At 40.8% G+C, this 26,361-nt stretch overlaps 1 protein-coding gene across 2 annotated transcripts in view; it reads left to right on the top strand.

Moving 5' to 3' along the window:
• mdga2a (MAM domain containing glycosylphosphatidylinositol anchor 2a) overlaps positions 1–26,361 on the top strand; it is a 198,938-nt gene that overhangs the window by 148,594 nt on the left and 23,983 nt on the right. For both annotated transcript variants that reach the window (XM_034075704.2, XM_034075703.2), the window contains exons 10-12: positions 1,802–2,074; positions 13,829–13,977; positions 20,183–20,360. In XM_034075704.2, the coding sequence (XP_033931595.1) occupies positions 1,802–2,074; positions 13,829–13,977; positions 20,183–20,360 (600 nt within the window). The remainder of the gene's footprint in view (positions 1–1,801; positions 2,075–13,828; positions 13,978–20,182; positions 20,361–26,361) is intronic.

The following is a 26,361-nucleotide window of genomic DNA, read 5'->3' as shown; positions in this document are numbered from 1 at the left end:
GTTTAATATGTGCAATAAGTTCATTTCAATAAGTTTTTTTCATTTCATTTCATTTCAAACCTTTATTTATACAGATAAAATCCCATTGAGATCATTGATCTCTTTTCCAAGGGAGACCTGTTCAAGTATTTCCACATGAAACATAAAAGCATCAACAGAACAACAAAAGGACATCATACAGCATCATTTACAAAATTATCCACATAAACAGGTACCAATAGCTTCTGATTGACTAGCATCCAACCGAGCTTTAAACATTGAACCAGTCCGGCCCTCTACTAGTACCAATTTTTTCATTTTGGCCCACTGTGTATTTGAGTTTGACCCCCCTTTAGTAGGAGGGACAAAATACAAATATCAACCTGAAAATGAGCATTATAGGACACCTTTAATAGGTGTGAAAAAAGTACTGAAAAACTGTATTTTATTTATTTAAAATATTTGGCTTGTCAAATTGTAGCATATTCAACATTAAAGAAAGAATGATTACGTTGTAGAAAATATCATTAATAGTGTTATCAAATTATATGCTGTAAATTTGAATAAACTGTTCCTTTTTATTGCATTCCTTTCAATTTGGGAAGGCTCTGTAATTATATTATATTACCGTGTGTGAATAATGTAGAAGATTATGTTGCAGATTACAGTTTAATCAGGTAATCAGTGATCTGTAACATATTACATCCTAAAAAGTAACATCGCCAGCCCTGGTTATAGCTACCCTCCTCTCCTTTATTATGTCAGGAAATATGCAAATTTCAGGCAATTAAGTCTCTCTGTGTCATTCTGTCTCTTCTCTTCAGCATTCAGTGTGGTTTTTCAAGAGCGGCCGTGACTTTTGTCAAGCATCCGTCTGAGCATGTCAAGAGCAAAAATGCTTAAGATGGGGAAATTATTCATAACCATTTGCATGCACAAGCACTTAAACCCTTTTTGTCTATACAAACACACATTTTGTCACCGTGCACATAATGTATTGCACATTTAAGATAAGCTCAAATATGGAAACGGGAATATAAACTTGAATCCAGGTCATAGTCAGCCCGTTCTTCCACTCTCAGACGCCTGGCTAAATAATTCAGCACCTGGTTGTCTGTGTGGTGGAAGAGGTGAAGCCTGTCAGATACTCAAATAAGTTATTAATTTTCAATTTTCGAACGCTTTAGGTGCACTTCATCATCCTGTTAGCAATTTTCCCATGAAGCGTGACTGATTTCCTTCCAAACAATGATTTTTCTGAAGAATTACATTTCCTCCACCCATTGCTGCTCTCCCTACAATAGTTTTCACTCGTCTTTATTTATTCCTGCTGAGGTGTATTAACTTTGCGGTGCTTATTGTTTAAAGTTGACTTGCAATACGCTTCAATCTCACCTTTTCCTCCCCAAACTCACTACTTTAATTCATACAACTATATTAGACTGACCTTGTAAATACTTCTCTTTCTTTCTGTGTGTGTGTGTGCAATTTTTAATTATCTGTTGGTCGCAATACAAAAAGCATGTATTTTATTTACAGTTATATTCACCTTACGTCTTTTCCATTTGTGAACACACTTTTCAAAGCATAATCTTGTTTTTTATCATCATTCCTAACTATCATGTATTTTCTGTCTTTCAGGTATTTATCGCTCTAAACATTTCTCTGGAGGTTCGAGACCTTGTCTGGCCGTCTCGATCACTCTCCTTTATTTCTTTAACAAAAGCCTTTTCTCCTCTATTTCCTCTGGAACATCCTTGAAGTACTTTGTCTCTATACAATGTCAGCTGAACTCATATGACCCCTCATGTCTCCCACGCAGACCCTCCCACGGTGGAGCCAGTTTACATGGAGATGCGTCAGGGCCTGGGCCGGCCCGTGGTGATGACCTGTAGGGTGCTGCGAGCCCACCCCTCCCGCGTGCTGCGATTTGAGTGGCTCCTGTCGAACCGGCTGCTCCACGCTGGAGCCTTCGACGCCCAGAGAGATGAAACGGAGTACACCATCCGCAACCTGAATCGAGACGGGTGGGGGGAGTACACGTGTAACGTCATAAACGAGGCGGGAGCAGGAAAATGCACCTTCCAGGTTACAGGTAAATAGAAATTATTTTTACTGTTAAGCAATTGACCAGTTGCTAAACAGCTTTATACTGATGCTAAACCTGTTAACCTTTCTTTCTGGCCCTACACATGTTATTTATAATAATATAAGTGGAAGATTTTCTTACTTGACAGGGCTCGACAGTAACGGTTGCCAGGTTGCCATTGGCAACCATTCAGAAAAAATGTCAACCGCTTCTGGGCCTTTGGTTGCCATCAGCTAAATGTGCACCCCAAAATAGATAAATGTTAATTATTTGTTGTATTAAGAGTGATATTTAATTATTGTTCTGACCAGTCGGAACTTGATACTCAAGTTGCACGTGCATTGGTGTGATTACGGAGCCAGAAAGCGATGCACGTTTACCTGCGTGCGCGGTGCGCCCTGTGTTTGTTTTACAAAAAATGGCGAAGCAAATTAAGTTGATTGACTGTGGGGTAAACAGTTTGGCCAACCCGTCAACGAATGTTCAAAGTGATTCAACTGATAAAGCCCAAGGTGAACCCAAACGAAAAGCAAAGAGGACATTTGTAAAGTCTTGGGAGGCGAAATATATATGTACATTCTGCTTCTGCTCCGTTGTGCATTCACTTCTGGTAAAAGTTCCTGATCTTATTACTACCAAAATAAAAGTGCTAAACGAAACTTTACCATAGGAAAATATTGGCATACAAATATAATCACTTCTATAAAAAGGTAACACATTTTAAATATAGTTAGACATATTAAAGGTAATTTACAGCATTAATAATTCATATCTAATTCTTAACTGTGAATGGTTTTCATTTATTTAACATTAGAAATGTGTTAGTCTGGCCAATCCAAGACTTCAATGCTGAAGGGCCAATGGATCTATGGTGGGGGTCAGCACAAAGGTCAAGGAAACCCACATTTGAAAGGAAGACAACAGATGACCAAGAAACTAGTGACTTTCTCAATTCCTTTGTGAGGGATCTGTGAAGAACAACCGCACAACTGGTATTTTGTATACCAGCAATTGAGGGTGGATAAGTTTACTACCACTTTAGTTTCAAATAATTGTGTTAATTACTTATTGTAAAGCATTTGAACATTCTTTTGTGTCATATTTTCATTATTAAGTTGATGTATAACTAGGGATGGGTATCGTTTGAAATGTATCGATTCCGGTTCTTATCGATTCCCCGTTTCGATTCCAAAATTGTAAAAGAAAGAGGTCAAACGTTTAACAAAAATATCTTTATTCTTTTAAGCTTTAACTGAAATTGTTACAAATAAAAATATACATGCAATACAAATGTATTGCACAATAGCTGTGCTTTATTTTAACTGAGCTATGCCTGTGGCCAGCTATTAACACTGTGCCTTTTCTTTTTTAGTGTAGTCGAGCCTCACTTCAGAGCGTTTACCGCGACCCATCTTTGGTGTTATGAAGTGACTGAGCTCGTGAACTGTCTACGGGAGGGCGGGGGGAGCCTCGCTGCAGGGCAATTGTGGACCTCTGTCGCCTGTCAGCGCAACTTACATGATGCCGTTTAAAAAAAATAAGGGCTCTGCCGGCCGTCCGCGTACCGAGCCGGCCGTCAATGGCCCGCTGACGACCGGCCGTTCTATGATTCTCCAGGTCAGCCCTGTATTCCACCGGGTCACCGCGGCGCCGTGGTACAGATGGACCCGCTGGAATACAGGGTCTACCGCGTTTAGGAACCGTTAAGCAGAACCGAAAAGGTGTATTTTGTACGGGTACCCGGTACTAGGGCTGAACGATTAATCGATTTTAAATCGAAATCGCGATTTGAAATGATGCGATTTTTTTTTCCTTTATATATTTTTTTTAACTTTTTTTTCCTTTATTTTTTTTACAATTTTTTTTTTTTCTTGTGTGTCAGGTCAGGTTAGAGATGCTCCATCACATGTTTCTATTACAGGGTGAATATTAAACTGAAGCTTGACTTTAAAGCAACCCAATGGAAGTTTCATGTACGTTTTTAGTTTTTTCACTCATAGCTCGGGCTGCGGGGGTGCTAGAGACGGGAGTACGTTGATACGACCTTCCTAGCCGGAGTTATGGCCGCATTTTACAATAAACTTCCGTTGGGTCGCTTAAAAACAAATATCGCAATTCGAATCGCAATCGCAATATTTGTCAGAAAAATCGCAATTAGATTTTTTCCCAAAATCATGCAGCCCTACCCGGTACCCGGCATTTTCTTATCGGTTCTCATCTGGAACCGAGTTTCGGTTCCCAACCCTATGTATAACTGTATAGTATCTTAATTATTTAAAATATAAGGTGACTAAAAATGGCAACCGTATTTTCAGTTTTGGCAACCAAAAGCTGATGCCTGGTTGCCAGCCTGGCAACCACTTTTAAAAGTTACCGTTGAACCCTGCTTGAACAATTAGCCCTTGATTTTAGACAAAAGCTGCTTCTCAATTCTTGTCGGTTATTGAAGACTTTTCTGCCTGAATATAGCAGATTGTATCAGCTGGAGCTAGCTAGTCAATTGAGCTAACACTATGAGTTGAAAACACTGTCTTTGGTTGACTATTCATTTTTTCTACTGCTTTTTAAATAAGAACCTTGTAAAAAGGCTATCATTCTCACATACTGAAATTAGAGGTGCGTGTCCTCATGAGTTGATTATCTACTTAGATGTTTTTTTAAATATTGAACAGATCTTCTGTGGTCTACAATTTCATACTGACGTAACCCGCTTGGCTTCTTACCTTTCCTACTTTGAAAAGCCAGACATAGCTTGATTGTTCATATTTAAGGGTACAGAGAAAAAGCTTTTAGGATGAGGACTAACCAATGTTTTTGGTGAAAGTAACGCTGTCTCCGATAATTAGTTTGGAAGAGGATGCTGCAGAAAATAAGTAAAGACACACTATTGTTAGCTTAAACTCTGATAGTAGCATCCAGTAGGCTTTTGCACAGCAGATGTGCTATTGTGAATTTGTTCAAGTAACTTTTAACCCTACAACAAGTATTATGTAACATTTCCTCGCCTTGAATGTAACACTGAGTTATTTCTGTGGGAAGTTAGCTTAGCTAACCTGTATGCTAATATGCACACCTCATATTAGAGCCCACAACTGGTAAATCCATTCCTTGCACTTGTGTTTTGTCCACCACACTCAAAACTCCTAAAATGTCTCCTAAAAGCCTGCGTACAGCCCCATGCACGAGTTTCACATCTGCTGTGCTTAGTTACAGATAAGAGGCCATGATTGCAAAGTTGCCGTCAAATTGTTCAAAGTTTTATATCATACAATTACCATAATTCAAAAACTCCTTCAGTATGCACTCCAGCTGGTCATTTGAATGTTCACCAAAACTTTTTGGACAGCTGAAATTGCTTCCTCAAACATATAACGGTTCTTGTCAGGCTCTGTGTGTGATAGACAATTAATTTGAAAGAAGAGTGAAAGAAAGGAAACAAAGATAGTCAATCTGAATGGGATACGTCAATCACGTCTGCTCTTTTCTCCGTCTCATACCTGTTCTTTCAGATAATACACACTTACGCCCTTCATCGCCTTTCATTTTAGATGGTTCTTGTTTTCATCGGGAACAGAATGTGTCCATCTCCTTGTCCTGTTGTTATGACAGGACTGAATTAGTTTGGTCATGTTGAGTTACCGCAGCAGGCCAAGGTTTCAATCTCCCAGACCTCCCATTAGAGACAGGAGCTACAGGGTCACAGGAGGAGTATCTGTCACTCTGATCCTCTGCCACTTAGGTTCCTCTCTTCTTTGATGCTGTCTGTTTCTCTCAATAGCCGCGTTCACACTGCGGTACTTTTCCCACAAAGGTTCATGCGAACTTAGTTCATGATCGCGTTCACACCAAAAAGAGCCGGTACTAAAAGTAGTTCATGCGAACCTTTTTACCCCCTCGAAAGTCCCTGCTAGAAAGCAGGGACTTTCGAGCGGCTCTTTTTTGAGAAAAGAGCTATATTTCTGATTGGCTGGACGGATTGCAAACCACGCCCCGTAAAACTCCCAAAAAGTTTTGTGAAGCCGCCATTTTATTATCCTCGCATTAGCATTAGCATTAGCCCAGCGCAGAAACGCAGAGAGACTAACTTATGGCAACACAAAATAAAACATGGGAGCGGTGGAGATGAGGAGGTGTCGGCGTTCTGGCGATTTACTCGGAAGGCTTCAGTAGAAGCTGCTGGGACTCCCAGCAGCTTCTACTGAAGCCAGTCCCCAACTCCGGGGACTTCCGGCCGGGGACTTTAGGCGGCAGTATACGCCGTGAAGTGGGTTGCGGCCTGCCAGTAAACCCAAAGCAGAAGAAGAAGAAGTGACGTCAGCGGCTTCATTTGCCTAATCCACCCCCAGGGACTTTTTCTGGTGTGAACGCGATCTGTACTTAGTTCATGCGAACTAAAGAGTTCGCATGAACTAAGTTCGCATGAACCTTTGTGGGAAAAGTACCGCAGTGTGAACGCGGCTATTGTATTTCTGAATCTAAGCGTACCCTCCATTTTTCCATCTCATCTCTTTCTGTTCTCCTCTCTTTGTCCCGGTTTGCTTTTCCCCGTTTTTCTTATCCCTCATTTCAAACATCTTTCCCTCCTCCTCCTTTTCCTCAGCTTGCCTAGAGTGTAAGATGGACAACCCCCCCTGTGCACTTCATAAATCAGTCCGCCATGGTGGAACAGGTAGAGCAGAGAGACAGGAGCAGATAGTCCCCTCCAGTCATTTGTTTTGGAGTTTTACGTGCTATTGCTCATGCCCCCTCCCTCCTCCCACCTCCACTCCCCTTCCCTCCCTTTCATCCTCCATCCCTCCTACCTTCTCTCTCCCTTCATCACTCCATTCCTCCCGCCCAATGCTCCAGATTCCCACCATCTGGACTCAGTGGTTGCCAAAGGTATGGAGGCTCTTTTAGTAACCCCCTGAGTGAAGGAGCATGGTGCAGAAAATCCACTTTTGTTCCTCCCATCATCCATGAAATCTGGCCTGCCCTTTTCCCTTAACTCCAGTTCCTATTCTTTAAGATGTCTATGTTTTATTTTATTGTGTAACTCACCAGCCTCAGTATGAGATCAACATTACTCTGCAGTTTGACTGAAATAACTACTGGAGAGGATATCAACACCTGACTTGTGAGTCCACTTCAAGATGAAGCTCATTAAATATTTGTTATGGCTCATGCAGTTAGGTGGTGTCTTGGGCTGCTCACTTAACAGAGAGAAGACAGGTAGCCCTCAGTGGATACCCCCCCCCCCCCCCCACGCCTGACTTCCTCTTGTACTGTGTTGATGTGTAATACACACATCAGTCAGTGGCCTGAGGCTGCAGTTGCTCCATTAAACACACAGGTCCAGTCAACTTACTATGCAGAAAAACATACATGTTACCATGTTGACGGACACATGCAAAATCTCCCAATTCATGCATTAGTCTTTTATTGTGCTTATATAAATGTTGTCGCCTCACAAAGTGTGCTGTGCCAGGGGAGAGTGTGTGCATGTGCATGGATGCCCATGTGCCAGGCCATCAGGACATCTGTGGAAACAGCGAGTCGGCTGTAATAGCCAAGTTGGACATTAAATGGTGCCAGGGGAGAGACCCCTGAGAGGGATGTAATGTGCACCACTGAGCTTTGGCTCAGCCTCCCTCTCTGGGGAACCCTGACTGTTTAGCAAAAGCTGAAATCATGCTCTTCTAAAGAGTTAGAGTTGGGACGTAAAGGAAAGAAACTGTCTTTGAAACTCCACGCTGCATTCTGGATGATTGATGCACTAGTCTGCATTTACTTCACATCCTGTCCTCAGGCTGCAAATGTGTACTGATGAAGCAGTGATGGGATGAATCACAGGTCACAGAATACACAGATATTGAATTTAAAGATGTATTGCCTCAATTTATTATTGCACTTCATAAAGTTTATGGACTCAAATAAGTGAGGTTTTAAAAAAAAATGGTGTACATTAAAGCAGCAGAGGCTAAGTTATTCCATCTTTCAGCCCAGAGCCTGAGCTACAGTACTGAACGCCCTGGCCCATACAGATCCCATTATGCAACTCTATCGCATATTTGACCAGAAGCTTCTATATGCCCACTTCTGCCAAACTTCCAGTATGCATCACAGGCTTTGCTTTACAGTTTTCAAATGAAAGTGAAGATAATATTATAGGAGTTATTTTAAACGTTAGAAACTCCCTCCAGAGCTAAATTATACAATGTACACATTGTGTACTGGCAAAGTAGGACTAACCTGAATCCCTATAATCGCTACAGAACTATAAAGAAATTCTGCAGAGCTAGACTCCAGTCTCGTCAACAATGCAAACTGCAGTTTTCCTGGAAATCAGAAATTCACAAAGAAAGAGCAAACAATGCTTTTCATTTCTCCCACGTTTAATTCCTCTTGTTGGCAGCCGGTCATGAATTACAAGAAAAAGAACAAATAAATTCCCAGGGACATTGTTCAGAAAATCAGTGAACAAAGCTTTTTGCGGGTTTTTTCAGGAAATGAATTCAGATGCTACACAATGATGCGATGGTATGGTCCCCATTTCCCTCTGTATTGTTGCCATTGTTCCTAATGATACAGAAACACATTGTGGAACACAGTGCCCAAAGTTACCCTAATAACATATTTGCATATGTCTTCAGAAGGAAATGGATTCATTGTAGTGTGACACCCCCACACTGCATTCAGTCTATTTGGATCTAGTATTATTTGGTCCGTCATCTGTTAATAGTAATGTTACTGTCATTTGTTGCATGTTTGTTTGGCTCTTTGAGGTGTTTTAAATAGGCATCTTGTATTTCTTTTTTGGTGGATGTGTTATTTTTATCATTTTGATATCTCCAAGCAAGAAAAACGTAACCGATTGTATCTTCAAACCGGCACATTGCTCCGTCACAGGGGTTTATAAAAGTGTTCAAACTCAAATGAACACTTCTCACTTCCAGACATGTTTTCTAGTAACTCTAGTTTTCCTCTATAATCTGTATCCTGCTCATCCGAGTTGAACTGTGCACCTAAAGTGAAGGATGTATGATGTTGAACACTGCTCAAAGAGAAACTGACATTGATGGAACCTGTTCGTAGTAATGACTGACATTACACTGGCAGAGTAGAAAGGCAGCATATCAAAAACGTTATCTGTGATCAGTCTCTCAGGCTTGAAGGACACACTCAAAATATTCTGTGCTTTTTCCTTCTTTTATTTGCCGACCTACATTTGATCCCTGTACTTCTTTTGTATCTTTACATTATTTTAGAACACAATATCACAACATTTGTCAATGTACAGCATTCAAACTGGCCACAGAGGATGGAATACAAATTATAATTCCAGCTAATATAATCAACCGTTAGAAATCTCTCTGGATTTTCTTCTGTTCGAGTGGACTAGGCGAGGAAGTTGAGGAAGTGAGCTGAATAGTCGAGGTGGAAGTGACTCATTACAAGTTCAATATAATTGTTTTCCCTTTCAAAGCCACAGAGAGATTTCATTCTCCATCCCAGAAGCCAATTACCACAGAGTCTTTTAATGTCTAATGTATTTTCCATAAAGTCAGTTAGCTTATCCAGGCGGTGGTGTTGGGTTTATCTCGGCCAGCTGTGCATCCATATGCAAGCATCACTTCTGCCACAAAAGCCTACATCACACATCAGCCCTGCACCATATAGCACAGCTTAGCATATGGCGCTGTTTTCCTCAAGAAGAAAGCATGTTCATAAACCCTTTAGAAAAAAGAAAAGGAAGTCTGCAAACAAGGTCAACTTCTTGCCGGAGGGGTTTTACTGAGCTGTTATGAATCATTACATTGGTTCTGCGGTTATAAACAGGATTTAAAAAAAAAAATCAATTAAGCCTTCCATATTTTATGTTTGATGTCTCCCACCCAGGGTTATCTGTTTCAAGACTAGTAAGTGGTTTAGGCAATGTGCTTCATGACACATAACAAATTATTAGCAGGGAGGACCATCATTACATTATATTTGTTATTTGAGGTCATTCACTTTGTGAGTTTCTGACGATTGCAAAGAACTGTAATCTAATAGATTAAATTACTACAGAACGCTAAATACTTATATAAGTGTGTGATCCTTTCAGCAATGTTTACCCAAAGCCGAGGCTGCGTGGGAATCTTTAGAAGTATCATGAATACATACAATCAGTTTAATTAACCCTTGCTGCCTCTGCTCTGCTGCAAACCATAGCCACTTGTTTTTGCATTGGTCTCGTTATAACAGAATAAACTGCATGCACAAAACTGACAGTATCTGCCTGGCTGGCTTACGTAACGTTCACTGTACAGTGCGATGTAAACACAGCTGGCTCTATACAGCGAAACACTGCAGAGTGAAGTGCAGACAGTAATTATCCTTGGGTTTGTTGTTAGAAAATATGTTTTTCTTTCTAGTTGCATTTCAGTGAGCCACGGAGGCAGTTTGTTTTATAGCATCTTCAGTTAGAAAACCAACGGGTTCAATGTAACTTTGTGAGATGTATTTCAGAACTCAACATAAAAACTTTCATCAGGTTGATAAATGAGTGTTTCTTTCACTCAGATTATAATATTGTATTTTAAATAGCTTTATCCATTTAAAGGCCTGATTCATTTTTCTGAAATGCATAACAAAACAAAATGCCCTCAGTGTTTATTTGGACTGATTTTCTCTGAAGAATAGGAGAATTGATCAAACCACACTAAGCCTGAAACTGCTAATCTGTTTTGTTCAGTCCAGGTCATTCTTAAATAGATACACACTGTAGCTATTGAACTCAAACAGAAGTTAATTGTGGATTTGTTAGAACATATATACAGCAGTGGTTCAATCCTCTATGGTTTTGTTTGTGAGTGTTTAGGCAGCAGGTTGGTGAATATGGAATCGAATCGAAACAGAAAATCATGGGATATAGCCAGGCATCGTCATATCACAAAGTGACTTAGTGAGTGTTCGGCTTGGTCCCTACTAGAAAATAGGTTTCGCTGAGTTTATTAAAAGGATACATCTATACCATGGATGCATGTCTGATAACTGCAAACCGTGCCTTCTGGTAGGTCCGTTTATACTTCCATCAAGACTATTTCAAGTCAAATTGTCGTAAGAAAAGATAAGATGGACCTTTATTTATCCCCGTGGAGAAATAGAGGAGTTAAAGCAGCAACAGAGATTGAAAAACAGGACAGTAGAGATTCACACAAGGTATATAAAACAAAGCATCAATGCATACCTAAGATTTGCATTGACATATCTACACTGTAACTATGTACACGTGACAATAAAAGCCTTCAATTGAATACGGGCATTTAGGGGGTGCTGGATGTCTGATGTTTACATGAGTGTAAAATACAATAAGACTTAGTGTAATACACTCATTTGACAAAAACAAAAGAACAAAACAAACGGCAGAAGGGCTCAAGAATGAAAAGAAAACCCTCATAATTCAATGATCTGTACATTCTCGGTCAGGGAAACAGCCTTCTGTGAGCAGGTTACCTAAAAGTGGATGCAACTGCACAGCTAGTAAGCCACAATTAGTTTTGCTTCCTGTATTATTTAGCTTTCCGTTTCCTAAATATCAGCACTGTCGAGACATTTAGTTTTGTTTGTTTGTCATGGCACAAATGATCATGTCAGAACAGCAAAGTTTAGCTCCACCGGAAATTGTCTTTGCCCCTGCAGTGAATCTATTTGAATTTAATTAATTTCACTTCACAGTTTGACCAAATCATTCCTTGTTTTTGTCTTTGCTATACTTCTAAGGTAAAAGCTGTTTAGGCTCCACAATGAAAGACAAAGAGCCACTAGCCTACAGTAATACTGTACTAAGGCTATTGAAACCAGAATGATAACCAATCACCGTGTGACCTTTACAAACTCCCAAGTCACAATTTATTTACTCCCTCGAGTGTCATTAAGGATCAAAATTGAAAAAAACGAAATGGTTCAAGGAGTTTCTCAGACCAAGGAGCCCCGTGGGGAGAAACCCAAGAGACCACTTCATCTGTTTAAGGAAATAAAGCCGTTACAATCCATCAATGACATAAACTAGCTTGACAGGTTTAGCCATTGTCTGACATTCATCAACTACTTGCTGCACAACCACACGCCTACATCAAATCCCAGTCCTGTTGTTGTTTGCGCTAACAATGGCTGCTCCAGCGCCTCCTCTCCATGGCTATTAAAAATCATCTGCCTTGGGTTTTGTCATCCTTCAATAAACAAGCCCAAACAGCTGAGGGGCAAACACAACAACGTGTTGTCGAGGTGAATTACTATTCTTTGCCTGGAAGGTCATCCTGTTAGCTTGTTGCTGGATCTTGATTAAAATACACTGTTGTGCCGGCTGTACTTCAGCTGTCAGATATATCGGCTCTCAGGCTGTGGCCGGAAAGCACAACATCTTGAAAGATGTGTTCAGTCCATGCAACGATCGCCGTCACAAAAAACTCACAGATTTCTACAGAGCAAGCTGTGTAATTCAAGCGTTCTGACAATCTCTTTGGTCGTCTGGATCTGAATGAAATGTGTTTGTACTGAGAAGATAACTTGAGTTTAAAGCATCTTACACTTTAGTCAAATCGGCTATCGCATTGGATCGATACATCAGAATCTCGTAGCTATACGTTCATGAAACATACAATCTGTTACACGCTTTGATTCAAAAGTACTGTGCGTCACGAAACAGAACATTGATATAATGATCCTTCAGGGAAATGTGGGTCACAGCAGCAACGAGGAATATCATACAGATCGGAATAGAACAAACTGAACATAGTGAAGATAAGAGATACTGTAAGTCTTTGTCATGCTAATTCAGCGTTTCTTTAAAGAAGTCACTCTAAAGATGTGTTACTATGTGAACAAATGATACAACGTTTACATGTGCAGAATGGCAAGCCTGCACAGTGTTTGTAATGAATACAAATGCACGCAATGTATTGAGATCTCATATTATAAATAATAACTATTATATATATATAGAAATGTATTCATTGGGATAAAACACCATCTCGTTTTCAAGGGGGTCCCGAGAATTATAACCTAGCAACAAACCTAAAAACAAGTACTGTTCAGCTGAGTCATTCCAGCAGTGCCAATATATCTGCACTAACCTTTTTATTTGCATCACTGTTTTGAGTCACTCTGTCAGATATAACATGACATCTCTCCATCAGGCAATGTTATATCTGACAGTTTGACCTCAACTGCTTATCTTAATGCTTTGAAGATGATTCATCTCTAAAGAGAAAGTTTTAATGTAGTAAAACATGCAACTGCTGCTGTTTTATGGCTATGATCACTGTACAGTAACAGCACCATTATTGGTACGATTGCTGTGATTCAAGCACTCCTAAAATGTGTGTCATTCATTCACAATCTATATTAAGAAATGAACATGTCCATAACATGCTTTTTTAGTTTTTCAAGCAATACTTAAGTTAAATCCCAGCAACTCATACTATCCAGTGTAAATGCTACCCATGGCGACTTTAACACGTTACGTTTTTCTGTTCATGTCTAGTATTTGCTTTCATCCTTTTTTCACTGCTTTTTATAAACAGACTTGTCAGAATCTGTAGAGATATATTTTACATTTGGATATTTCTGTCACAAGTATCCCAAACTTTATCAAATACTACTTCTATTGCTTGGATAGCTCTTTAAAACAGTCCTGACTATATTGGCAGAAGGCACGAGTGCCATTAGATTCCAACACATGGTGTTCAGGTGCGATGTGTGATGTAATGCAATACTATCAATGTGCTTTCTCTCCAGGCAAAGCCTACCCTCCTGAGTTCTACTACGACACCTACAGCCCGCTGTGGCAGAACCGGCCCAGAGTCTACGGCTTCAAACTGCAGTGGACCCAGATGAACCCCAACGCGGTGGACCGCATCGTGGCCTACAGGCTGGGCATCAGACAGGTAGGATCACTGAAGGTGTTTTTATATTAGGTACGATTGATTTGGAAGTACACATGAACTGGAGACCCCCTTTTTCAAGTGGACAGGATCGGGGCCCCGAGTACGTAACACAGTGTTCCTACTTATCAAGAAAAACTAGACTCTGTGGTCAAGTGTATTCCAATCGGAGCCAGGGTCCCTGACTTGAAGTCAACTTGGAGTTGTTTATGTGAGCACCTCACCCTGCTGCCTGCTGCTTTGTTTTCTTTGTCTCTGTTTAACCTACGTGCGCATGATTTGAATGCTGTTTGTTGCCGTTCAAAGTGTTTTTCAGTCCCACAGAAATCTGTTCTCAGGGAGCTTTCGTAACAGCCAGAACATGAGTTTTTAAAAGCAAGAAACATCGGCTCCGTGTAAAATAATCGCTCAGTCATCGGTAGTGGTCAGCCTCTTTCCCACCCTTCTTAGATAAGTTAGAGTGTATTTTCGCCACGAGGCAGTAAAAAGCTTTCTTATTGCCAATTTAAGCGTGCGATAGATGTGTTTGCACAGCTTGCTCGTTGTATTCCGTTTGACATCGCCAAATCGTATGAATCGATTCATCGACAGTCTTATTGTGCAGTTTTTTAAGAAGTGAATGAGCCACTGTAGACCGCGCTGAGTGACTAAGAACCTGTCAGGGGCCGTCGTTTGTGCCAGCTCTGTGCTTTCCCACCAACTGCTTCTGTGTCTTTGCTCTCAGTCAGAGGAGTGGAGGGAAACCCCACAGAGAGAAAGAGCAAGCATAGCTCCTGTTTTGCTTTTCAAGTAAACTCCACAGATGACAGGCCGGTCGCAGCATTGATGGATGGCATGGTTACATTTTCTCTCTTTGGCAATCAATGTGTACCTTCCTCTCCTTCCTCTCCATAGCACATGGCAGGGTGGAGCACATGTTGTCTTTATTGTTCTTTACAGCAGCAGTAAACAAAAAGTTTGAGATTAAAAAAAGCTCCATTAACTCAACTAATAGTAAAGCCCCCGTCACCAGCCTGTATACAGCCTGTTTGAGCATATATCAAAGAGATGTAACCCATCCTGCTACACCAAAATGATATCAGTTCTGCTTTGGAATTAGCAAGAAAACCCTAACAGTTTTTTTTGCAATGAATAATATAATTTCATGTTTGTTTCACACCCTCAGGAATTGAAGCCTGAATACACATTTTAAACCAGTTATGTTTGCGCAGAGCAATGATTTTCCTGTCATCTCTCTCACTTGGTCTGTTTGGTCGGTAAATGATGCTATGCATTGCGGTGCCCATGGTTGCGCTTGCCAAAAGTTTGTTTGAGAACTCGCCAGGAATATATATTTGCTTTTTCTTATTTTCAGCCGGGTTGTAAAGTCTGCATCTATACTGCATCTTTACATTTTTCTTTATCCTTTCATCAAAAAAAGAGAAAATATTACTTCACCATTCTATGTTTGCAGAAAATCATTGTTTGGGCAAATTAATTTCTCTCCTCCTTCTTGCCTTGATATCTCGAGAGGGTACATTGTGACCATTATTTCCTTCCTCCGAGGCATAACAACCGATCTTCCATCGTCTTAGATTAAAGAAATGATCTGCCTTCAGGGAAATGCATTCGTTTGTGGGATTGGCTTTACACAATATACCTCTGTGATGCATTAAGTCTCAGCTTTCAGTATTGATTTAGACTGATAATATACTTTTGAATACCTTTTGGTGAGAAAGAATTGGCGCAAAAAAAAGTGGAAGAGGAAATGAGATGGGAGAAAATGAGTAGGAGGAGAGGCCCTTGCTGTAAATAAATAAACACAGAGAGATAGTGACTGTGAACGAGTGGTGCAGTAATGAAACCTTCGGCACGTGGACAACACCACTTAGATCTATTTATAGATCCAGCAGCAGCTCCCCTGCCATTCCCGCAGAATTATTATCATTTTCTCTTTTGAATTAATGCACAGAGCCCGCAGACCTTATGCCTCTGTAATGGATTGCTTTGTGTTATCGTCCAGTGCTCTCCTGAGAGACAGACGCTGAAGGGGAAACGGGGATGGAGCTCTCGCTCCACCAAAACACAAATCACTGCACCTGTCAAGGATGCAATGTTAAGGTGTGACATCTGGCCTTGTTCTGATACTACAGCCGGCTTCTTCAAAGCCTTCTTAGCTGTCCAGATGCCTCATTTCCTGTCTCTAACCCCTATAAGGTAACTTTTTCGCAGCTACATATTGCAACCTTGGATCAACTTCCCTTGTCTCTGTCTTCTCTTCCGTCTACTCCTCCTCTTTCGTCTGTTTTCAATTGATCTGTCAAGTCTAGGCAGATCAATAGGAGTCATATGTTGTACATGCCGGCAATAAACAGTCACCATAGTCAAAGAGAACAGTCACTTTGATTGCACTTTCTGTGCGACTTTTGACACCTGATGTCGCTGTGATCAGTCTTGCTGTTGTCTTAAAAGTTGCTTTGAAAACCCTGTGAAATGAAATCAATTCGGCACTCTGCCTCTGTCGGCAACATTTGAAAAATGAAAGGTAATGAGATGTAAACAGAATCCTTAATCGAGCGCAGACGCAGAGACTCAGTGAACATTAATGGCAATCAAAACAAAGGTGCAAAATCCATAAACCAAGAAGCATGTGTGTGATTCAAAATGTCTCAGAAGTTAAATGTTGTTTCTCAATGAAGGTTTCAAGATTGATTTCATCTGAGCATTTAAATACATCTGCGTTTTGATACGAGAAAAAATAGCTTTTTGTTGTTTGCAGTGTTTTCCAATACTAGCATTTAAGGGCCTCCATTTGCCTTGAGCTCCGGCACACACAGACAGTTTTCCCAATTAAATGTTTTTAAACCTGACACAAGCCTCCAAAACTGTTTTACAGCACATATAGTTCCATACTCTTATTTATACTCGCAGCATTACACCAGCACCTAAGCTCAAGCAGGCGCTGTGATGGGGGGGATTTGGGAACACTAATGAGCTCAGATACAAACCCCGAGACATTGTTATTCTGCGAGTAAAGTGACGGGGCGCTCCCAATACAACCTGCCATCAAATCCATTTGAAAATAAATATGTATTTTTAATGAGACCCATACAGTTGTTTTCTATTACAACAAAACAAGGCTATTTTATGAATTTGGTAAAGCAACTTAACTTAAACAAAATCAAACTAGTTTCAAATTGTATCATTGCTTCATTTTTGTATTCATGTTTTAGCTGCAGGCATTAGACATAATGAGCATACAGTATAATAAGCATATGAACCATTCAAACATCTGCGGTTTTATATCGCTGGATAGGAGCTGATCACAAAGGGACAATGGCAGTGACAGACAGAGAAAATGGTGAATCGTGCAGCTGAAACCAATCAGCTAATACATGTGCTGCTCCGCCTGAACTTACGTTATGCTCCATAAGTGGGACTTAACTGGATTTTATTATGTTGAATAGGGTTACTTGTGAAAGCATGAGAATTAGGTTATATGTGAGATTGAGTTTTGTAGAGCTCTTTGGCTCCACAAAGTAAAAATAAGACAATAGAGAGGGGATGCCCCCTTTAAGTTAACTGATCGGTTCAAATATTGCTTTTGCATTAGTCTGTGTTGACATGCATGGCGGTGAGATTTCATGTATTTGTGTCTGCTTTTCAGTGGAGATAACCGTAAACTGTGAGTGGGCGCAGATTGATGTATCCTAATGTGTTGACTTAATGTTTGCATAAGCATCTAACTTATAATGCATGGTGTATTAGTGCTTTGTGTTTTTTATTAGAGATTCAAAGATAAATCTAATTCTCAATGAGTCGATTGACTGAAGAATAATCCATTCATCTTTACAGTAATTTAGTAATATCAAAAATATCAGAAATTGCAGTGTCATCCTCCTCAAAACTGAGATTTCCTAGGTTTCTCTGTATCATAATAAGCTCAATATCTTTGTTTTTTTGTTTTTAAAGACATCACTTTGGACTTTGTTAGTTGTATCATTACTTCCTTATCTTTCGAATGTGGACAGTGTTAAGTACACCTTCTCTTTTTCCTCTACTCCCCCTCAACACCAATCTATAGAAATTACAGAGACTGCCAAATGCGAAAAGAACAGGGTGATGTGTGTACTTTTTTTTATTGATTGTTTTCATTTTTAAATTCCAATATCAAATGTGTTTGAAATGTCACAGCCTCTTTTTAGAGTGTTCGAACACACACTATCCAACAGTGTGTAATTTGTGGCAATTGGCTGCTGTAATGCCTTATGTGCTCAAATGTTCAAAGGAAAGGTAGAGGCAAGCGCTCCATCTGCAATTACTAGTGCCACAAAGAAACCTGTTTACCTGCAAAGTAATGGTGGTATAAACTTGCACCCCGTAATTTGTGGATCATCCCGGCTCTTAGTACTTAATTGGTATTTTTCTCACACACAAACCTACCGAGCGTGCTATCACACTTCCATTCTCTCTGTCTGTCTCTCTCCGCTGGTTACACACTCCGTCTTTTCCTCTGACTGAGAAGGGCATGTAAAGTCACTAATTGTGATGCAGAAGCTGTAACTTGTCTTTGTGCGGCTCTTCCCCTTAAACCGATCTCAAGGATAACATTTACCCTACTTTTCTTCTCATTGCCCCCCAGCAGCAAGCCCCCCTTTTGTTTTCTTGGAGCAGCTGTTTTGTATCAGAAGCTAATCTCTTGTGTGATACCTTAGCTTAGTCACAGACAGACAGTTTGTGTGCAAAAAGAACGAGATATACAATTCCTTTCAGTTCAAGGTCCTGCTACAAAACATTGTCGAATGATTAAAGAGCAACTTTAAAAGAATGAGGTGTACAGAGCACAAAGGTGTTGTCCTTACTGTACTCGCACAGCGCCCGTATGATCAACACTGAGATGGGGTTTTTTAATAGGAAAAATGAAACCGGATTTCTCTCTCTCCAAGTATGGGAATGTTTCTTCTGCTTGTTAATAACCGTCTTTGAATTCAGAGGCTAGGAGCTGCTTCGAGAGTAAATATTGCTAATGAGCAGCTAGCTGTCAACAATTTACCGTGAAAAAAGAAGATGTTTTTTGTTGTATAGCATTTAATGTTGGCAGCGTATCATTCAAATGCCTATAGATAGGGTTAATTGGCAGATGAGAGGGTGCATCCACCACTGATGGTGAGGGGAATGTATATTTGCTGCGGTCATGTATGCAAATCGCTCCCAGGAGCAAACGCTTTGAATTGACATGCTCTACTTTTGTGGTGATACTACATAAAAGCCTTGACTGTATGCATTCCAATTTGTTTAGATGTGAAAATGTCTGATGAATACTGATTATAGCTGCTTTTAATTTGCTGTGGTTTCATATATTTCAAATATCAAAGGTAATGTATTCCTAATCCTCCATACTGTACCATACCTCTGCAAGCTCTGGTTGGTATGAGATCCTCTAACTCTACAAAGGTGATCTTTGTAGTACAACTTCATTATTCAAGGGTGACCAACTACACTGACTGTGGAAGTGCTGTTTGCCAACATGCGCTCTGGGGTCCAAACCCAACACTGACTACCTTTTGCTGAGAGGTCTGTAATTAACTTGAGGCCAGTCCCGGACCTTCGAACCATGAAAAGAGGGACTCATCTAAGCAACTCAAATCAAGAGAATTAGCCAAGAGCCTTAGACTGGCTTAATCAATGAAATTAGCTTTTCTAGTCTAAAACCTAAAGTCCCTAAAAGTGGCAGATTAAAACTGACCATCAAGGACAATACCGTTCAAACATGTTCTTGATTGATTTCTAGGTGGGGGTTATACCTTTGCCTTACTGTGAGTTTGGTTCAGAAGGAAAACAAATGCACAAGGATCTGTTGATTTCAGTTGCAAATGTAGCACAAGATGAGGATCTAACGTAACATTGTGCGCTCAGGTCGCTGTGGTAAAAGATGTTGCTATACGAATAAGGAGCATTTTATACATCTGTATTAAAATATAGGAGCACGTTAACAATAGACCATCTGATCAAATTCTGTTAGTTTATGCAACAAATCAAAAGGTATACAACATAATATAAGTGTACGAACAGTGCACTACTTAAATTCAAATGTAATTCAAATATTTTAAATTCTGATAGCTACAAACCCAATACTGACGACTACTTGAGTAGCACGATGTGGTTGGTTTCTGTATGTGTACTTGTACTTCTTAGTGTCTATTGATTGTAATCATCTCTTTCGATGCAGATGGGCCTGCAGCGCTGGTGGGAGCAGGAGATTCCTGTGGACGGAGCGATCAACAAAGGAGAGCTGATGACACACAACCTGACAGAGCTCATAAAGCCTGAATCCTACGAGGTGCGGCTGACCCCCATCACACGATTCGGAGAGGGCGACTCCACCATCCGGATCGTCACGTACAGCGGTGAGTGCTATCAACCGTCTTTCAGGAGGACTGTGATCAGTCTGCTCTTACCGCTGGATTGTAATGTCCCCACGTATGGATTAGAGAGTAAAACACGTCAGGGGAGACGCAGGTTCACTTCAGTATTGGACTTAGACGTGGCTGCACAGGTGGAGGAATTACAGCTACAGCTGGTTGTGTTATCCTTCAGCTAACTCCGACATACTATTCCATTTGAACAGCTTTAGTTTGTGCTGCCGCATATGGACACATGCTTATCAACGTTGATGATATCACAGGTTCACTCTGGTACCAGCCATCTTTACCATGATCCTAGGAGGCTTTGTTATCTTTGATTTATAAAGAAGGTGCAGTAGAAATTAAACTCATTAAAGGGACCCTTTTATGCTTTTTGGGAGTTTTGATAATAGGGCCCCTTTAAAATGACCTGAACTGTCAGTACGCAGTTCAGATTAGGCGTGCTTTGCTTCTTTTGTCACTCTGTGTAAAGTCCGATCAACTGACTTATTATCTCGTGCTTGTGACTCGTATTGCCTGAGTCAGCTTGTATTGTGATCTCGGACACAGGCTGACTTGTTGTTCCTGTGCATGTGAGATCATTGTGACATCAGAGCATCAGAAGTACCTCGCGTCACAAGTCCAAACACAGAGTAATACATTTGCTTTTCGCAGTTATCCCCCAAAATAATGCCTTTTTATGTGAGATTGCTTTTCATTATTTTGTCAGGAGATATTATTTACGTCCTGGGATTTATTTCCACAAAATAAAAGCATTTTTGTTTTATATCGCAAATATTTTTCAAAGGTCCTCTAAGCCTTTCAACGCCCCAAAATCAGGACAATAACATGACTTGATTTGGTTTATGTTCTTATTTCAATCAGGGCTATAGTAATACAACATCATGTAGATTCTTTACTGTGTAGCAGGCCTGCACTGTATCCTCCTGCAAATGGAGGCCCATCCTTCAGCCTGCTGGACGACACGCTGGCTGCAATGCTAACACTACAGTAGTATCCCCAGTCGGCCCAGCAGTGACAGTGAACAGATGCACAGGTACTTGAGATGTGCATTTTCAGAAACAAACTAGCCCACTGTTTTCTGTCTTCCTGAGTTGTGCTGCTGCAGTTGTGAATTATTCAGTTCCCCTGCGGCTCATCACGGCTGCTCAAAAGAGAATATCGGGGATGAGAGACGTAAAACTTTCTCTTCTGTTATTTTTTCAAGCATCGTGAAGCAAATGGTGCTGTCTCTGCTAAACCTTGATTTGAACTCAGTTGAATCAAAATTGAATCCAATCAAAGTGAAGGCTAGTGAATTGAGGCTAATTAAGACAGAGAGAGGCGCTAGAGAAGTGGTAGGCAGCCAAGTTGGGACTGAGGGAAAAACAATAGAGGAACAAAGTTAAAAAAAGAAGACGGCAATGCTGTTGTGCGAATGGGCTGCCCAACGAGAGACCAGACTAATTATCACTCTAGGGCTGCTCTGTTCTCCCACGCTCTGCACAGCGTCATGAAGCAGCCTCGGCAGGTCTGCTCCGATCCACTCAGCTCCCGTAAGACAGCCTGATCTACAGTCCTGCATCATCTCCATTATCGCTTCCTTTTCACTCTCACTGGGGAACAAGAACCACATCAATACAATAGTGTGGAATAAATGTGTGTGATTTTATAATCTTATATGCTTCTATGGTTAATCGTTATGTTAGCAGGTTTTATTCCAACTCTTATTATGTAGAAATGAGTGATATATTGTATTGCAAGGAAGAGTAATCCAATTATGCCTTTACTTGGACATAGATTAGAGAGTCCAGAAGATGTTTTACTAACCAACCTATATTTAGCAATTGTATTACTGACAGCTACGCTTCTGTTTGAGTCACTGACGTCCAAGAACTGACCATTAATAGCACAATTCTGTCGATAAGTGCTATGTTTGAGCGAACTCTTGAATTATCTGATGAGGATTCTGCTAGGAGAATTTATCCAACCTTGATAAACACATACATGATTAAATACTTATATCCATAAAACCTAAAGCAGTGATGATTGACAGGTGCTGAGGAGCAGTGTAATAGTGAGAAGTGCCATGTTATATCGACTCTGATTTTCAGGCGTTAGCTGCAGATGCCATTCAGCTAATGCAACCCCAGGCAGTACATACAACATGTATGCAGGGTTTGAGTACTGTATGTACTGTGGTGTGTTGACGCCGGGAAAGTTAGTACACTCAAAACGGTTAGTATGCTACGGTGTGTACACCACTGGGATTCAAAGGAATGCACGAGGAAAAGGGAGGGGCCACTCACACCTGCAAAAAACTACAAACAAAAGCTGATGGCGGTAAAAGCTTTTGAGAAAATGACAAAAAAAGAAGCGATCTACTGGTAAAGTTGAATATGCAGTGGTATTTTCGTCTTAACCTGAATCTGTTCATTTTGATTTGATTTTTTTTATACTTACAAAAAAACAATGTACTTGGTCAGTTAGTATTCAGTATATCCTATTAACAGTTGTTTTCATCTTTGTCGATAGAAACCGGTTCAAAGTGTTACCATTCCACAGTTACCCATTTTCATTTCGAATTACCCAGCTGGCATTTAAAAGTACAAGGACAGGCCTTGACTGAGGTTTTGTTTTAATGCTCAAATATAGCACGAAAAAAGTGTTTTTATAGTTTGGCTTGCAATTGGGTCATTTGCTATTTTTAATATGCTGAACAAATGCTAAACCTTTGACTCTTGCATTTTGAATCAGACACATAAACGGAGTACTTATTACGGAGTAATAATTATTATTACTTTGAGAAGATGACATATGCATTAAAATGCAGTAATCACAGTGCGTGAGGGTTGTCTTTAGCACTGTTGTTTCACCCCTGGAAAGCAGTGAGGGGGAATTCACCTTTAGCCTCTGGTTATGCTGTGGCGTTTGCACATTTTCCCTGTTTGCTTTGATTCCCTTCCACAAATCAGAAAGACATACAAGTTAGGAGTCTCCAAATAACCCTCAGGCGTAGATGTGAGAGTATTTCCTTTCTGTGTTTGTCCAACTGTGTGTGCTTGTATGCTTGCCATGCAATAGTAGCCTTGCTTTCACTATACCAACAAATATATTCTCTATTTCCCCACGATAGTAAAAATTAATGTGTCTGTCCAAAGTAAACAACAAAAATATGATTGCTGCTTTGTTAGCTGTTAGAATAAACATTGCTGTCCTCCTTCCACCAAAAGGCCCCTCAAATTGAAGTATTAGAGAGTTTGCTCGCCATTGCCCAGTAGGCCATGCGATCATTCTGATGCACATAAAGCCGATGGAAGCAGCTTTTCTGTGCGTTGGCAAGAAAGCACAAAGGCGGTTATAGTGTCCCCAGCTGTAGGATGAAGGATGGTTGTGTCGCGGAGCTCCAAAGACGTTCTTTTAAATTGTGCTGCAGTGACAAACTCAGCATCTGTTTGGTTTTCCTCACAACATCCGTCTCTCCCTCTCTCCCTGGTTTCCTTCATGGCACAGGAAGTAATGTCTGAGCCTCCTGTCGTCCTTCACTGTGGCACGGCGAAACACTGCGGATATTTCTTAATATTCCATTTTTATGCAGCTCCTAGTGACACATACAGTAAGATGTCTCTCTGTAAGGCGATACCCACTAAATCTTATATTAAATACAGTTTTTCTGCTTTAGATAATATCTGCCATAGCGCTGGTGTTGGGGTGTTAATATTCGGCCAGCGGTGGTTCAGTATAATCCCTGTCTGAGCTTTGTTCAGTCATGGTCTCTGTTTACCTGATAATTCAATGAATCACAGCTTTGGGAAAACATATATTTTATTATTAGTTTTCTTTTTTACTGATATAAGCCTCAAGCTGCCAACGTAGGGTTTTCTTTAGAATATTGTGTTATTATTGCAGGGTATTTTTTCCTGGACAGAATTCTTGAAAATGTGATAAATACTGAAAAACACTTTAATGGCAGCAACATAGTAGTGAAGGCTTAGTGGTTTGCAAAACACAGTGCAGCTGCTTTCTCATCTACGGTAATAACTTCCTTTGACACGTTTTCTTTTCATAGAAATCGTTTTAGTTGAAGGAATAGTTCGACATTTTGGTCAACACACTTATTCACTTTGGGGCGACAGAAGATAGATACAACTCTCATGGTTGTCTGTTAAATATGAAACATTACCAGCCAGCTTTATTTAAAGGGACCCTGTAATGCTTTTCTGGGCCTCCGTAGTGTGTGATAGGTGTTGGTGCGTGTAAACGGTCTGCAGAGTTCTCTCCCACAGACTCCAACCTGAAACCCCTCCATTGGATGCCTTTGTTTGTTTTACATCACTACGTAACTCTTGCATTTCTATTGCGTGATAGGCTAAGGGGCGGGTCATCTCTAAGGGGTTGACCAAGCACAACAGAGCCGGCCAACTAGCCAATCAGAGGAGACTGGGCTCTGGTCTCAGACAGAGGGTGAAAGAGGTGCTGCAGCACAGGCAGTATGAGAACAATAAAGAGCTGTTAGAACATTGAAGCATCTCAACGTGTCACAGTGGAGGGCCCCTTTAAGACAGATCAGAACTAACATGTAGCATTATTGATTATATTATGATATATATAATATATATAACTTGTGCATTCTTGCGTTTTAGAGTTCATCCATGTGGAAGTCTATTAAGGATTCACTTGCTTGCATGTCTCATACACGCTGATGCAAGAGCAGGATAATACACAGGAGATTAATGACACGGGGAGGCTGTGTTTGGGTGTGTTCAGTTTGATCGAAGGACACACTAGTGTGAAGTCCCTTGTGTTATTTCATGTCTGGAGACATGAGGGGAAGATTGCAGAATTACATTTGCCCACGCTGGTATTAGCTGTGAAACAATCACAAAGCTCTCTCAGAACGTCATGGCACCCCCCCAGACCCCCTAAACGTGATGGATGGGAATCTCTGAGAGCGTGAATGATATGAGGTCAGTGGGAAAAAAACGAAGAAGCTGGGCTGCTGTTGTCTTTGAGGACACTTGGCTGGAGCCATGGAATCGTCTGCTGCTTTGTAATACAGCCTCAGGCCAGTGGGCAGGGAACCCAGCCAAGATGAAGTCAGTGTATCCGGAACAGCCTCCACGGACCGCTGTCCTTTGGCGGTCAATGAGCTCACTTTGTGTTTCAATCAAAATTAGGCAATTTGGATGGAAGGCAGTCATGCATCAAGCAACAGTTTGCTTTGTCCTCTGAGTTGGAAAAGCAGGAAGAAGATATAAAACGTATAGTGATTGTAGGCTGAGGCCCTTTCATAACAGAAGTTTTCAAATAGCTGCGTTGTAGACTCACTTCGCTTCACACCGCAATCACAAGGACTGTTTATCTTGAGAACTATCAAGATTACGTTTGATCCTGGATCATTATTTGAGTGTTTTTTAGTAGCTTGAAGGGAAAGCTGAGTGCTGCAGTGTAACTGCGAGAAAGCCATATTTTTGTAACGTTTTTGCAGTTGCTTGAGGGCTTCTTTCACTAATGCTATAACAACATGGGGAATTTTGATGAGAGTGTTTGAGGTCCAATCATGTTTTTCCGGAGCTACAGAAGTATTCGAGGACGAGGCTTGAACATCAACACCTTGAATTCATTGTGTTCCTTGTTTGCTTTCTAATTTCCAATACAGTCATCCAAATTGGTAGTTAATTCTGGTATTGTGTGTGTATCTTTTGGAAGTGTGTGTGCATGCACAGCGCTGGGCCTGCTCTGTGCTCGGCTTGATTTCATCAGCGGGGGTGGAGCTCCAGCAGACACATTCATCTGGACTAAGGCACCGTGATTCAGCCTGGGGAGGGTGCAGGTTTAAAAAAATAGTGACAAGGAAACATATTTTCATAACCACTGTCTTGGAAGAAAGAAGGGGGGAGGAGGGAGAGGTGTGAGGACAGCTGCAGGGAAACGGGATGCTGCGAGGTAAAGAGGGGATGCTGAAAAGAATGGAGTTCTCTCAGAAGATGCAGCACCCGTTCCA

This window comes from Pseudochaenichthys georgianus, chromosome 24 (assembly GCF_902827115.2).
Source record: "Pseudochaenichthys georgianus chromosome 24, fPseGeo1.2, whole genome shotgun sequence".
In the NCBI taxonomy this organism is placed as follows: domain Eukaryota; kingdom Metazoa; phylum Chordata; class Actinopteri; order Perciformes; family Channichthyidae; genus Pseudochaenichthys; species Pseudochaenichthys georgianus.
Note: the sequence above shows the minus strand (reverse complement) of the source record. Positions and strands in the feature narration are given on the sequence as shown.